This window comes from Triturus cristatus, chromosome 6, assembly GCF_964204655.1.
Source record: "Triturus cristatus chromosome 6, aTriCri1.1, whole genome shotgun sequence".
NCBI lineage: Eukaryota > Metazoa > Chordata > Amphibia > Caudata > Salamandridae > Triturus > Triturus cristatus.
In genome coordinates, this window is record NC_140589.1 from 392789017 (window position 1) to 392803066 (window position 14050).

The 14050-nt window shown below is 45.3% G+C and overlaps 1 protein-coding gene across 2 annotated transcripts in view; it reads right to left on the reverse strand.

Moving 5' to 3' along the window:
- ACP1 (acid phosphatase 1) overlaps positions 1-14050 on the reverse strand; it is an 85634-nt gene that overhangs the window by 61527 nt on the left and 10057 nt on the right. For both annotated transcript variants that reach the window (XM_085610795.1, XM_085610794.1), the window contains exon 2: positions 1114-1187. In XM_085610795.1, the coding sequence (XP_085466921.1) occupies positions 1114-1187 (74 nt within the window). The remainder of the gene's footprint in view (positions 1-1113; positions 1188-14050) is intronic.

Consider the following 14050-nt stretch of genomic DNA (forward strand, 5'->3'; position numbering starts at 1 on the left):
GTTTTGCAAAATGATTTTTTTCTGCTTTCACTTTTTAATGAACATTTTATTTTGAAAGCAGAGAATCATCATCTTGCTTTCTAGCTTCTGCCAAGATTTGCATCAAATCAGTGAGCATCAGTGTGTACACATTTTTATACTGGAACCACTGTCATTAGTTTAGTTAGAGCTTACAACATTTACTTCGAGCGCTCATCCAAATAATAAATGTTTTCAATTAATGAACCATAAATTCAAGTTTGAACAGCAATAACATATGGGCAAATATATTACCTCAACTGTAGACCGTGCCTTTTCTTGAACCATAATGTGGTACTGCAAACTGGCAGCCAAAGGGTTTGTGCTGCAGGGGGTTGGGCTTACTTGTCCCAAGGACAAAACACACATGAAAACGTGATGCCCTTGACCCCAAACAATATGTCCTAGGCGTTGGGCTAAAGGAATTCCACATCCATGCACCAATATGGAAAAATGCATCAAATTTCACTATAGCAAGTAAATCTCCTCCTTCAAGCAAAGGAATGAGCTGGGGTAGCCATCTTGAATGTTGTTGTTCACATATATTAAGGGAATGGCCAGATCTTTTGGCTGTTAGTGGTCATCCTTGGGTACGAAAAGTCAATGACGTCTACTTCTGATCTTCCTTTACTCAACATCACTTCCTCTATTACACCCCTAGAGATTGACGCCTATGCCTTTTACAGCAGGAGAGAAATGCGATATTCCTTCATGTGCTTTGGTCATTGTCGAGTAGTCTGTTTTTGAGACATTTACTACAGTAGCCCTATCAAACTCTCTCAGTAATCCTTGTCAAAGGTTACATCCAGTCATATTTGACAGAATAATTTCAATATCTTCCTAGCAAGAGCTGTGCGGAGAGCTGAGTGGGAGGTGAAAGGGGGGGGGAGGGGGGGATTTGAGAATACAAATGGTCGCAGTTGAGGGTACAGTGCCACTCCTTGTATTCTGCTTTGGAAGGACAAGCTAGGAACTTTGTTTCGAACGGACAATCTCTGTGTTGGTCTTGCTTAGTGCCACAAGCTTCTTGGCCTTCTGCTATAGCATTAACATTACTACTTTAAAACCCATCCAAAAGATAAGAACAACCCTTACCTGATCTGTTAATCCTTGCTCTACAACAAGTTTTCGAAAAACAGCTTCTGCTATTGGGGACCGGCAAATATTTCCTAAATAAATAAAATACATTCCTTATATAAGCAGCATTATTTAAAATGTCAGTTTTTACTCACTACATTAAATTTGTTGTACTCTGTAAAGAAAGGAACAATTTACATAGGATGTGGAATCAGTACCAAGTCCAAACATAAGCAGCAACGTTTAAAACAGATTTTGAAAATGTAGTAAATTGAAGATAATGCAAGGTCCCTCACACTTGCTCTGACCGAATATCCTCATAATCCCGCTTTTACCTTTTGATACACACTCCGCAGTCCACGACTAAAGCACAGAGATATGAACAGGAGTTTGCGACGTAACTTTGATCCAGCAACGTCTCTACATGCTGCTAGGATTACTTTAATTGTGGGATTTCAAGTCATGGCATCTGTGTCCTTGCTAGAAGGAGATTTAAGGAACAGGGCTTCTTTGAAAGCTTGAACCGGATTCAGTGAGGAGAGTTTAGGAAGAGTTTCAGGTGGGATTAGTTGAAAGTGGCTTTAGGTGCTAAAAATGGTGCATTTTAGGAGTTAAGGTTTACATATTTATTTTATATTTTCCGTTATAAACGTAGAACACTGTCAATGGAGAGTACAGCGAGTGCCCTGTTTGGATGGAGAGATCTAACTAGCATTCTAACTTGTACCCTATAGGCTACACACTGACATTTCCATTAGTCCATTGATCTAGCAGCTAAAATCTATGAATTACAAGTTGCATATAAATCTCTTCAATAGGAGCACTAAAAAACAAAAGGGCCAGATGTACGAAGCTTTTTTACATTTGCAAACGGCCAGATTAATACTAAAAGGCATTTTCAAAAGTACAAAGCCTAAATTGTGATTCGGTAACCTATTACCAAATCGCAATTTAGGACTGCGAATCTGGACTTTTAGGAATAACCTTCCTAATACCAATGTGCATTGGTATGTACAAATCTTTTGTGTCCCAAATGCGGTCGCAAAACATTTGCATTTTACCACCAACTTAAAGTTGGTGGTAAACCATTTGCAAAAGGAAATGGGACCCTTTCCTGTTTGAGAATGAAAAAATATACTTTCCAAGAGCAGGTAGAGGTCCCACGGGCACATTTAAAAAATGAAACAGAAAACGTAATTTTTTTTTTTTTTTTAATTGCATCCCATTTTCATTTTAAAAATGCTATATTTAAAAGCAGTCATAGACATGGTGGTATGCTGACCCCAGCAGGCCACCATTCCTGATTTTTTTGCGATTCCCAATGGGTTGGAAACTGAGACCACCTAACTAATATTAAGAGGTAGGTCTATTTGAGACCCACTGGGAATTGCAGAAAGTGCAAAACACACTTTTGTACATTAGTGTTTGCGATTACCAAATAGAGAACCGCAGAAATACGCAATTTGGTCAACGAAAACACTAAACTTCTTACATCTGGCCCCTAGGTCATTCTGGTATTATAAACAATGAACTGCAGAAAATACAAATCTTTGCAGAGATGCTTCTCCCTTTAATCTTTCTTGATTGGGATAAGAAACTATGATCTGCATACTACACAAAATTATTGGTACCACGTATACCAAGCAATTAATCCATCAGGCAAGTATAGAAACTGATTATCATTAGATTGTACATAATTCTCTAGGCCTGAAAGCTGCAATCTGAAGTCTAAGCAATGCACTCTTCAGTGGGTACATAACCCACTGAGGCACCGTGTCCCTACTACCATTAACATGTGCAACTTGATAATTTGTATGTTTTGTCTTTTCCTTCTTATCCCCATTGGTTAATTGTATCGCTTTTGCAGTTCTGGATGCTTTGAGTCAACACTGTCTTCTTGCATCACATTAGGTCTGGCAACCAACAGCTTTAACAGATGAAAAGACTAGGCCTGGGCGGATTTCGAAAAGTACCCCGATGTGACCAAAAAACTCTGCTGCACTACGTGGAGTTCTGCAAGTGGCGGAGTGCATAGTGTCCTGCTTTTTAACCCTTTTTTGTAGTCTGAGATTATATAGAATAACTATATATATATATATATATTATATATATATTCACTTAAAAAACCATAGGTTTCACACAAGTTATAGTTAGCTGTACATTTCACTCGTAAAAAACCAATGAAATTCCACGTTATAGTTAGATCAGGTAACTATAACTCGCGCCCCCGCAATGCACTGCTGATGACGTCACATATTACATCACTTATGACATGGTCAGTGACATCACTCATGACATCAATGATGACATCTGAAATGACACATTGTGCATTGCGGTCGCGCAAGTTATAGTTACCTGATCTAACTATAACGTGGAATTTCATTGGTTTTTTTACGAGTGAAATGTACAGCTAACTATAACTTGTGTGAAACCTATGGTTTTTTAAGTGAATTTGCAAGGTTTTTTAAATGCTAATTCCTAACTATAACGTGTTTGAAACCTATGGTTTTTTCAGTGAATTTGTACGGTTTTTTAAATGCTAAGTTATGTATTTATTTTTAATTTTTGCGCGCATGGTGCGCTTCGCGCACCGTGCGCGCGCTGTGGGCACTCGGTGCACTTCGCACACCGAGCGCCCACGTTGCGCATTTCGTACCGTGCACGCCTCGCCATTTTTTACAAAATATCAATTGTTTTTTTCTCCCTTGGGGGTCCTTAGATTTCTATATTAAATGTGATTGTTAATTCTTTTTTTTTTTTTCTTTTTTTTTTACCGTACGCGTACGGTAAGCTTACCGTACGCGTACTCCACGATTTTTTTTAAAAATTATTAAATTTAGTTTTCATACTTTTTGGTCCTTCGTGAACCCCCTGACGAACGCTAGGGGGTCTGCAACTCTCTTCGTTGCCCCCTTTTCATGTTATCAACCTTTGTTTTTCAGTGCGAGAGACAGAAAATGGCGGCCGATACTTTCTGATTTCGACTGATTCGAATGTTAACAGTCATGTAACCACCAATCAGAATTGAGCTTGCGCACGGCACCGTACGCGTACGGTAAGCTTACCGTAAGCGCACGGAGCTCGCTTACAGATATATATATTGATTTAAATGCTATTTTCTCAGGACCTACTGAACAGATTTACACCAGACCTGCAAAAGGCACATCCCTGACCTGAGGACTACCTCTCTGCCCAATTTCAAGTAATTCTGTTCAGCCGTTCGGGCTGTAGCTCGGACTAAAGGTCCTATGGGAAAATGCATGGGGAAAACGCGTTTTGGGACCCCCCTTTTTTCTCAGCCCCCGCTTGACGAATCCCCCCGAGAGTTTCAGGGTAGGAGCGGAGCGTAGCGCCCCATTTGTTTTGAAAAATTTGCGAGGATTAGTCAACCGGCGCCAAAGTTATTCCAAATAGAATGTTGCGGATTTCCTATGGAAACACGGTCCTAACTATAACTATCTACTGGCGACCGCCAGTAGATAATATATATATATATATATATATATATATATATATTTTTTTTTTCTCTCTCAGCAATCCCTCTCTTGAAGTTCCATTAATATTTTAATCCAGCCCACCATAGCATAGGGCAATGGGCCAGTCCACTTCAGCCATTGGTTCTCTTCAATATGAGTGATGGCATTTTGCTCTTGCCCATGATAAGAGCATTTTTCATAAACGAAAATTAATGTAATAAGCACGTAGCAATAACGTGTAGGCCTGAAACGAAAAGCCACATTTTAAAAAGCAAACTGCAGCACTAGACTTCCATAGCTGTATATGTTAAGTTAGAAAGGCTTCAAAATGCAATCTTTCTTTTCCACTGATTTAAGCTCAATGTCAGCAATGTGAAGCGTTCAATGATACAAATATGCTGAACTGAACATGATCTAACAGAAAATTTTAGATTTCGACCTTCCCATGCAGATATTTTCATACAATAATGTATTACATTATGTAATTTAATTTCTCTTCAATTGTTGTTCGTGAATACACATTAATTTCTGCAATCAGAGGCCCAACCATGAACAGTTTTGTCTTGTAGTAAAATGAACAGTGGGAACCAAACCTGGACTTGTGCTAGGTCAATAAAATGCTTGGTTTAACACCTAATATCTGTAAATCTTTAGTCCTGAAATTGCTTAGATGAGGGGAGCTTTGTTGTTCCAATCAAGACATCGAATTTCTATCTGAGGACGAGACAGACAAATGCAATACTTGTTTTATATGTAAATATCAAAATGTTGGGTTTGTATGTTCCTACAGTAGGAGAGAGATTCTTCCGACCCTTTGCAGACTCTCTGCTGAGCTCTCAGACCCACTCATGTTACTCTTGCCTGAATCTATGCTGTTTTGAGATTCCACTACGTATCTGAGCTTCTCTTTATGGGAAGCACTTATTGAACGACAAATTGCTTAAAGCTTTATTCTTTCATCTCTAGATGTCGAACTCTTTATGAGTTCAATAATACTTTTCTAATCTTGTGATTTACAATAGGGATTTTCGTACATGGAGCACGCTTTATGCATTACGTTCTGTATTGTATTATTGATCAATTGATGTCTAATAGAGAAATACTTACTAAAGATTAATAAAACGCTTTAAACTCAGATCAAAAGCTCATCGTTGACTCACAAGAATGTAACTGTGATGTATAAACTGAATGCGATTCACAGCTCGTGATTAATTCTAAACCTACATCCAAGGTTCTATTGACCCTCGGCACAGTAGAGCAGGGACTTTTCCTTCAGATGCATTAACTGAAAATGCCGATACCGTACACCTAATTATTTAAGGTCTCATGCTCCGCCACCCATGTGCACCTACAAAGGGGTCTCCTTGAGCTTCAGGGCTTGGAAGTCTATTTCTGCTTTCATTGAATTTTTGTATTTTTTATTTATTCTTACAGTGGTCTAAAGCTGGACTAAAGCACCTTGGAGCGATTTGGATGCAGTCCACGGATCTGTAACCAGAATCTGACTATATTTCTGCCTCAACCCAGCAAGGAATGAGACCCTACCACACGCTAAGCGATGTGCCATGAAAAGGAGCAACAGACACAAAAGAGTGCAATGGCAGTCAACTATAAAGCCCAAACTGGCCCCTAACAAGTCATTGTGTCAAGAACAGCCTACTTGGCAATCCGGGGGGTGGGGTGGGAATAGCCCTAATCACCAGAATGAGGGAGAGGGATACCAATTGAAGAAAGCTTCATGCCTGTCACTGCCTAGGGACACTGATGCGTGGCCAGCATCTGCTCAGAAGAAGTGGCGTATCTGGCAGAGAAGGATACAGCATAAGGCAAGAGTAGTTTACTCTTTTTTGACTAGATGCTGGTAATGACTTCCTGAGCGAATGGAGGGATATAACTTTATCCAGCAAACCTATAGCTAGCCCTACTTTAGTTTTGATCCTTTATTATATTTTCACATATTTCTGTTATACAGTGGAAGGTGATTGCTATTTTAGGAAGTGATATAGTTTAAAATTGTAGACCGAAAACATCTAAATACCCACGTTAGAAATGTGTCTTAAAAACATAGGAAATTGTGTTTAACTCTGTCGAAGAAAAGTTGCATAAATAAATAATACATAGGAAAATGTGCTTGCTAAATTGTGTAGAATAAAATGTGAAGCTTTAAATGCAGAAAGCTCCCATTTCTAATGTTCTTCTACGACTATGCCCAAATTTCTTTCAACTCTTGCTTCCACATTAAATAAATAAATGTCTTTTTAGAAATTACTGACCTAGTATTAACATCCGACTGCAGAATGTGCCGATTTATAAAATATATTCTTGGCTTCATCACACCATATGTGCTCATTTTACTTAGACAATGTGCTTTGCGGTTGCCTTTATAATTAATAGAATATTAGTATAACCAGCATATTGAAAACGTGTATGGTTTAACCAGGACATTGGCTATAGAAATGTTTCATTGCATTAGACCAGTCCTTGTGCACACAATGGGACACAGAAAGGAGCTAACAGCGTAGGTATGAGGGTTCTCACGAGAACCTTCTCCCATGTATCTAACGTGAAACATTTTTAATAACTTTTAGTTTAGCTATGCACCAGGGTGAGTTTTAATGAGGGAATCAGGAGGAGAGATGACAGATGACGACGAAACCATCAGACGATTGGTTCCTATTGGATGAAGAGGACTTAACCTACTGAACTCGTAACATGAATTGTCTTTTCCTATATATGTGTGTGTTTCTACTTAGGGAGGCAATGCTTTCTGTGCAAGCCTGCTTTATGCCCGAAGCTTCAGGCTTGATCCTCATACAGCTAACTATGCTCACCAACTTTCATGTCCTTCATTTCTTTAAATTGTTGTAAGCTACGGCTAACGGTGATTTCCCACTGCCTGATAATTTTTGCGGGTACATTTGTACTGATCATAACTAATGCTGCGACTGTCGTTCTGTGATTGGATTCAATGGCTGATATTGCAACTTTTGAGGGACCTCAGCCGAGTTTCCAAGACTGCTCTTTATGAGGAGTTCATTTTCTTGATTATGCTCTGGAATTTCATTCTTTTCCAGAACAAAGTCTTTATGGGTTTCCGTTTGGTTAGGTTATGTTCTTTTAGATTAAGATAGACTTTTCCTTTATGGAACATGCTGTTATTTTTATACTGTCTCTATAGCCAATAGTTTCTCGATATTTCTGTAACTGGACTAATCTGAATAAGAACGACAAAAACAATTAAAATCTGATAAAGAACAATTAAGGTTTTGGGGCGAGGGGAGTGGCCTAGCAACATGGCCGACAGGACGTGAGCTCTTCAGCTCCTGGCTGGACTGCCGTTAAATCCTGGCAAAATCCTGCAATCTGGACTAGATCACCAGCCCAGAACACCGCACCGCGATAAGCAACCTGTGGTGCAACTGAAATAATGCCTGCCAGCCAGAAAAGTGCATAAAATGAAGGCGCTGGGAGCGTGGCCTTGCTAGGCCCAAGACAAGGTCGAGCTCTGTGGCATAGCAATATCAAGAGTGGAGCGCGGCGGAGGTCCGGGAACTGCTCGATCACCTTGAGGCCCGTGAATTTTTCGGACGTGCGATTGCCCGGCTGCCCCTGTGAGCTACCCCCCAGTGGTGCGGAAACAGTCGGCTGGCCTGTGTGATGGATCCCAGCCAAGGGGGAGGCAATGCTCTCTCACCAGTCTAGACGGAGCTGCGCCCTGGATGATGTGTAGGCGAGAGTGGCCTGGCCGTGTCTGAAGACGACCCAGACGGCAGCGGAGTGGTGAGTCGGGGTCCGCCGGCGTCCCGGCCATCAGAGTCGGGCAACTAGCCCGCTCGGGTGAGAGGCAACCCCAAGCGGCTATTGTGGCACGAGGGACCCTGGAGGGCAGAGTGAAGTGTCCCCCTCGACACTGGGGCGGCCCCTACCATGCTGGCGAACATACACGCAGAGACCCGGCCAAAACAACTCATCATACACACACGAAGCGGGCCCGGTGGCAAGAGACCATTGCCAGTGCGGGCATCTACGGCATAGTGGGTTGAACCTTGGGGCCTGTCGTTGGCCGGCCTGCTAGGAAGACCGGCGGGGAGAACCGCCACCCCCCCCTTCAAGTGAACTGCCACCCGGGTGAGGGAGACGGCGGGGGCGGGCGCTGTGAAACCCGGATTGTTGCAGTGAAGCTTCATCTTCCTGGCCCAAAGGGTTGGTCCGTGACAGGGGCCTCCAGCAGGGGTGGGATCTGACGGGTACTTACGGATCCCTGACCTGGTACTGTAATTGGAGCAACTACGACGGGACCCGGCAAGGTGGATGGGACCAGCCTGAGCCAGTGCCTGGTAAGGGGAATCAACGTGGTCATGCCCCCCCCCCCCCACTGGCCCGAGGACAGCAGTGGAAAGTAAGCAGCAGGGGCAGGAGCCTCGCCCCACATCTCCGGGCAGGCCTGCCCAAGCAAGAAAGATGTTCCGATGCGGCCCCCCCGCTGACAGGCCAGAAGAATAGCTGGAGCCTAGTGCAGCACGTAGGGGGGAGCCGGACAGACCCCAGTGAAAAGCCCAGTGTGAGATAGGCAATGGAGTGCCTCTGCCCCGGACATATGAAAGGAACTCATCCTACCCACAAATAACTAAGTCATCACTGGGCTGATAGCTGGATGAAGCCTGGTGTGCACGTGGAGGGTGATACTTATGCATGTATTAAGATCTCAGCCTGTCTGTGGGTGTGCTGTGCACGGAGGGCTTAATGCCACTGACTGGCTCCTGAGGGGGGAAAAGAAGGACCGTCGTTGGAGTGTGTGCAGTCTATTATGCTTCATTAAAGCTCTTGCTGGGAATAAACTTTGTGGAAGGGAATCGAGAGCTTCTGGTCTTGCCGTTCGGGAGGCGGCCTGAGCAGGAGAAGTGCGACCCGAGTGTCAGCAGGTACGAGAACTGGTGGTCTCAGATGTATGGAGGCGTGTGGGGGGGTCGCACGTGGTCTAGTATAGGGTGGTCCCTACAAAACAGCGACATGGGCAAGGACAAAGGCATTGAGCAGTGCCATCCAATACCATCACTCAGTATACTACGCCGCACTAGCCCTCACAGCGCATCATGTGCCAAGTAACTGGAATAGACTAGGACAGGGGGACGCTGTGCTGATGCAGGCGGAGCTGCTGGCCGCCATACAGGGATCCTGAAAGGAGATGAAAGCCCGAATAGATACAGTCTCCATTAACGTTAATCTACTGCTGGCTGACCTCCGGAAAGTAACGGATAAGGTCACAGTGGTGGAAGAGGACGTATCATGCTCAAGGGAAAGTGGCGTTCTTGAAAGAACAGGTGAAGCAACTATCCTCCACAACGAAAGCCCTGGAGCCCCGCGCTGAAGACGCGGTAGGTCGTGCCAGACGCAGCCACATACACGTACTGGGCTTTCCTGAAAGAGCAGAGGGGAGATCGGCATTGCTGTTACTGGGGCAGTGGATCAAAACCCAGCTGTGCCCTGCAGGCCTATCGAATAGGTTTGTCATCAAGGCTCCCCCGCAAGCGTTCATTGCAAACTCTTGAATTATAGAGACAGAGACTGCATTCTTCGTGACACCAGAGAGCAACAAGACCTCCGCTTTGAAAATAGCAAGATCTCCAATTATCCTGATTATACCAAGCAGGTTCAGGAACAAAGGAAATCGTTTTAGGTCTAAAGAGGAAATTGAGGAATATGGACCTACAATACATGCTGCTATACCCTGCAAAACTGAATGTCTTGGCGCAGGGAAAGGCACATTTCTCTGAGAGCCCTGAGGATGTTTGGGAATGGTTGGAGATTCGGGGGATGCACTTCCACTGCGAGAGCCACGGAACCGGAGCAAGAAATGGGCCACCTGACCGCCGCAAGGATTATGGGTCGGGAGGGAGATGAGGGGTCACTAACTGCGGGTGCAGGCCCGGACAAATGGTTCAAGGTCAGGAGTGACGAAACGATACAAATGAGTACAGACACCCTCTTGGCATTGGAGGCAGAGGGGGATGCTGCCAACTCAGACAATGGCGATCAGACTCAATGGCCAAATGCATCAGTGTATGTAGTCCTGGAAACTCTGCTCGACCAAGAGGTGTCGGCCGTGGAGAGCAGTGAACGGGGGGGGTGCGCTCCCGAGCAAGGCCGACTGCGAGGACCTGCTGTCAGAATGTGAACCACACAAAGGCCGAAGTGACCAGCTTCATTGAAAGGGAGGGCTCAAGTTTACATATACTGGGGCAGGCTCAATAATGATGTTGTACTGGTAACACAGAGATTCACACCACGGGGCACTATTACCTGTTTAGGCTCAATTTTGGGGTGGTTGGGTAGGTGGGTCACGATTTCGTTAGTTAGGGTGGCTTGAGCGTGCTTTAGCCCCAGTTGGGCGACATAGCGGGATGTGTGTGACCTGGCACGACATAGGCAAAGGCTATTTTGATAATATTGTTGTTCATAAAATGTCCGTGGGAGGGGGGATAGGTTCTATTACTACAAGTTTTCATGGTTTGGTTTGTTTATAAGGTGTGCGCCGCAGAAGCTTAATCATGGGTGGGCAGGGCTCGAAGTTGGTGGCTGAAGCGAGAACACCTAACGATGGGGACGGAGTATAAATTCTTGACCTGGAATGTGCAGGGATCGGGCACGTGCACCAAAAGGCATAGGGTGCTAACTTTCCTCAAACGCCATCATATAGCAATAACTTGCCTCCAAGAAACGCACCTGGATGATAGTAGCGCAGCCAGAGTGGACAAGAAGTGGCAAGGTCAGATTCACCATTCCTCTTTCTCTACATATGCCAGGGGCACTATGATCTGGGTGGCCCCGGGGGCATACTATTCACTCTGATATACAGCGAATTGGATGTGAATGGTCGATATGTACTTCTGCGAGGCTCACTAGATGGCAGAGAAATTGTCATCTTAAACATACGCACCTAACACGAACGACCCCACATTCTTCCAGGAACTTTTGTCTAACTAATCAGACGTCCCATACGTATGGATGCGCGACATTAATTGTGTCCTAGACTTAGCCCTCGATAGACTCCGCCCCAGGGCAGGAAAGAAACCTAGAATGTCCCATATGCTAAGGATGGTCATGCAAGATCTGGGGGACCATGATGCATGGAGGGAGACCCAACCTACACTTCCACTCTTCACATGCCATTCACTTACACACGAAACACAGAACAGGCTGGATAGGGTTCTGGTGTCGGGTGAGCCTGCCTTCCTAGAGGTGGAGGTGACAGCTACTTGGGGAGCTCGATAGAGAGGAGAAAACGTTTGCCGCCATACAGGTGGTGAGCCTGACTGACTTAGAGGTGGGCGAGAGAGAACGGAAACAACAAGAGCGTATAGCCGACATGTGGGATAGGCTAGATAAGTACACCTTGACGCGTTACCGCCAGAGACTACATGCCCAGGGCGACAAGTCCAAGCGCCTACAAGCAGGCATTCTCCGAAGTGAGCAGGCTCCCTCATTGACCACCACTTTGAAAGCTGAGTGAGGGCAACTCGTCCACACCAGAGCTGGGATTCTGGAGGTGTTCTAGCACCATTTACAGCGGGTATATACTGCAGACTCTGGAGTGACAGCAGAGAGGTACATCCCCGTAGTTGAGGGGTTGGCGCTCCCGCAGCTCTCCCCTACCTGCGTAATGGAGCTAGACGACAAGGTCACCACTGAAGTACAGAAGGCGCTTCGTGCCAGGCCGGAATCCAAGGTCCCCGGTGCCGATGGGTTCCGAATGGCCTTTTTACAGGCCTATTCAAATCTTTATTACAAGTTTACGAGGAGGCCTTTGAAGCAGGGGTATTACCCCGTCAATGTGCGAAAGGGAAACTGTTATGCTCCTCAAGCCGGGGGTGGGGGGGATGATCAGGATCCCTCAGCGTACCGACCCCTAACGATGACAAACTCAGACGTAAAAATGTTATGCAAGGCCCTGGCCGCTAGACTGGTCCCCTGCATGGTGCACCTGGTCCACGAAGATCAATGTGGTTTTATACCAACCCGCAACATGGGCATGAATATCAGGCGGTTAAAGCGCATTCTGCACGAAGTACGGCAAAGAGACGAGGACCTAGCATTGGTCTCCATAGATCAGGATTCGGCCCGCGGTTCAGACGATGGGTGCAGATCTTTTATACAGCACCCAGTGCTAGAGTTTGGGTGGGGTACAGAAGGTTGATCGAGTGCACCTAGGGAAGGGGACACGACAGGGCTGTCCACTTTCTCTACTTCAGTTTGCACTGGCAAAAGGACCCTTGGCGATATGGATGCGCCGGGACCTGGGCCGCTAGGGAATCAATGTCGGCGGGACTTCCCATATCATGTCACTATATGCGGATGACGCGTTATTTTAATGTCTCATCACCACGGGAGGCGGTACCGAGGCTACTACGGGTGTTGGAGGAGTTTGGCGGGTGCTCGGGACTGCGACTCAACAAGTTAAAATCATTGATATTCCCCCTGGCTCGCCTGGTGGGCCATGCCACGGATTCTCTCCCTCAACTGGGTCTGCAATGGGAGACAGAGCACTTCAGGTACCTCGGCATACAGGTGGCGGGTGAGGAGTCGCAGATATTACAGCTGAACGCTTATAAGACGATAGATGCGCTAAAGGGGTCGGTGGGTTTTTGGAACACTCTTCCGCTCTCCTTAATGAGCAGATTGGCGATAGCTAAAATGGTGGCGTTGTCCCACTGCCTGTACATGCTACAGAACGCCCTATGTCCAAAAAAAAGGCGAATATTTCGGGATCTGGATTCTATACGGATAGACTTGTATTGGGCAGGTCATCGCAGCAGAGTGGCGCTCGCCACACTGAATCGCATGTATGAGGGGGGGTGGACTTGAGGCACACTGACTGGAGCTCTACTACTATTCTTCTCAACGACAGCTTGCTGAGAGATGGTTTGCCAAGGGGGACAATTGGGAGAAAAGGCTACTCCAGCACAAAGTACTGGTTACTGACCTGCTGTCCCTATTCTTCGAAGCCACAGGCACCTCTGACGCGGTGCCATATGTGGTCAGACAGACCTCACGCATTTGGCAAACAATAGTGGAGCGAATCTTGAGGCATGCCCCGGTCCATCGGGAGTTGTCAGGGTGGGATATTGCACCGGTCAGGAGGGCAGGGGTGTGGAATTTAATCAAATATCTATTTGTCCATGGGGCAGGTTGCTTCATAAATCTACTTGTCCTGTAACAAAATACACTTGTCCCTTTGGTACCATGTAGTGCGGCGACAAATTATGGCAGCAATTTCATTATATAAGAGCTCTTTGATTATGCCAGGGCTCATACTATAGTATTGTTTGAATACTTGCAATCCCCTTATATTTCCACGTTTCTGCAGATCTACTTACTGGAGCTGAAGTTAGTGGTAAGCAATAGTTCTATGGTTAAAATGCCCTTTTGAGTCTGCGCAAACCTACTAACTTGCCTGTTTTAGGGTTTTCAACAACTCTTCT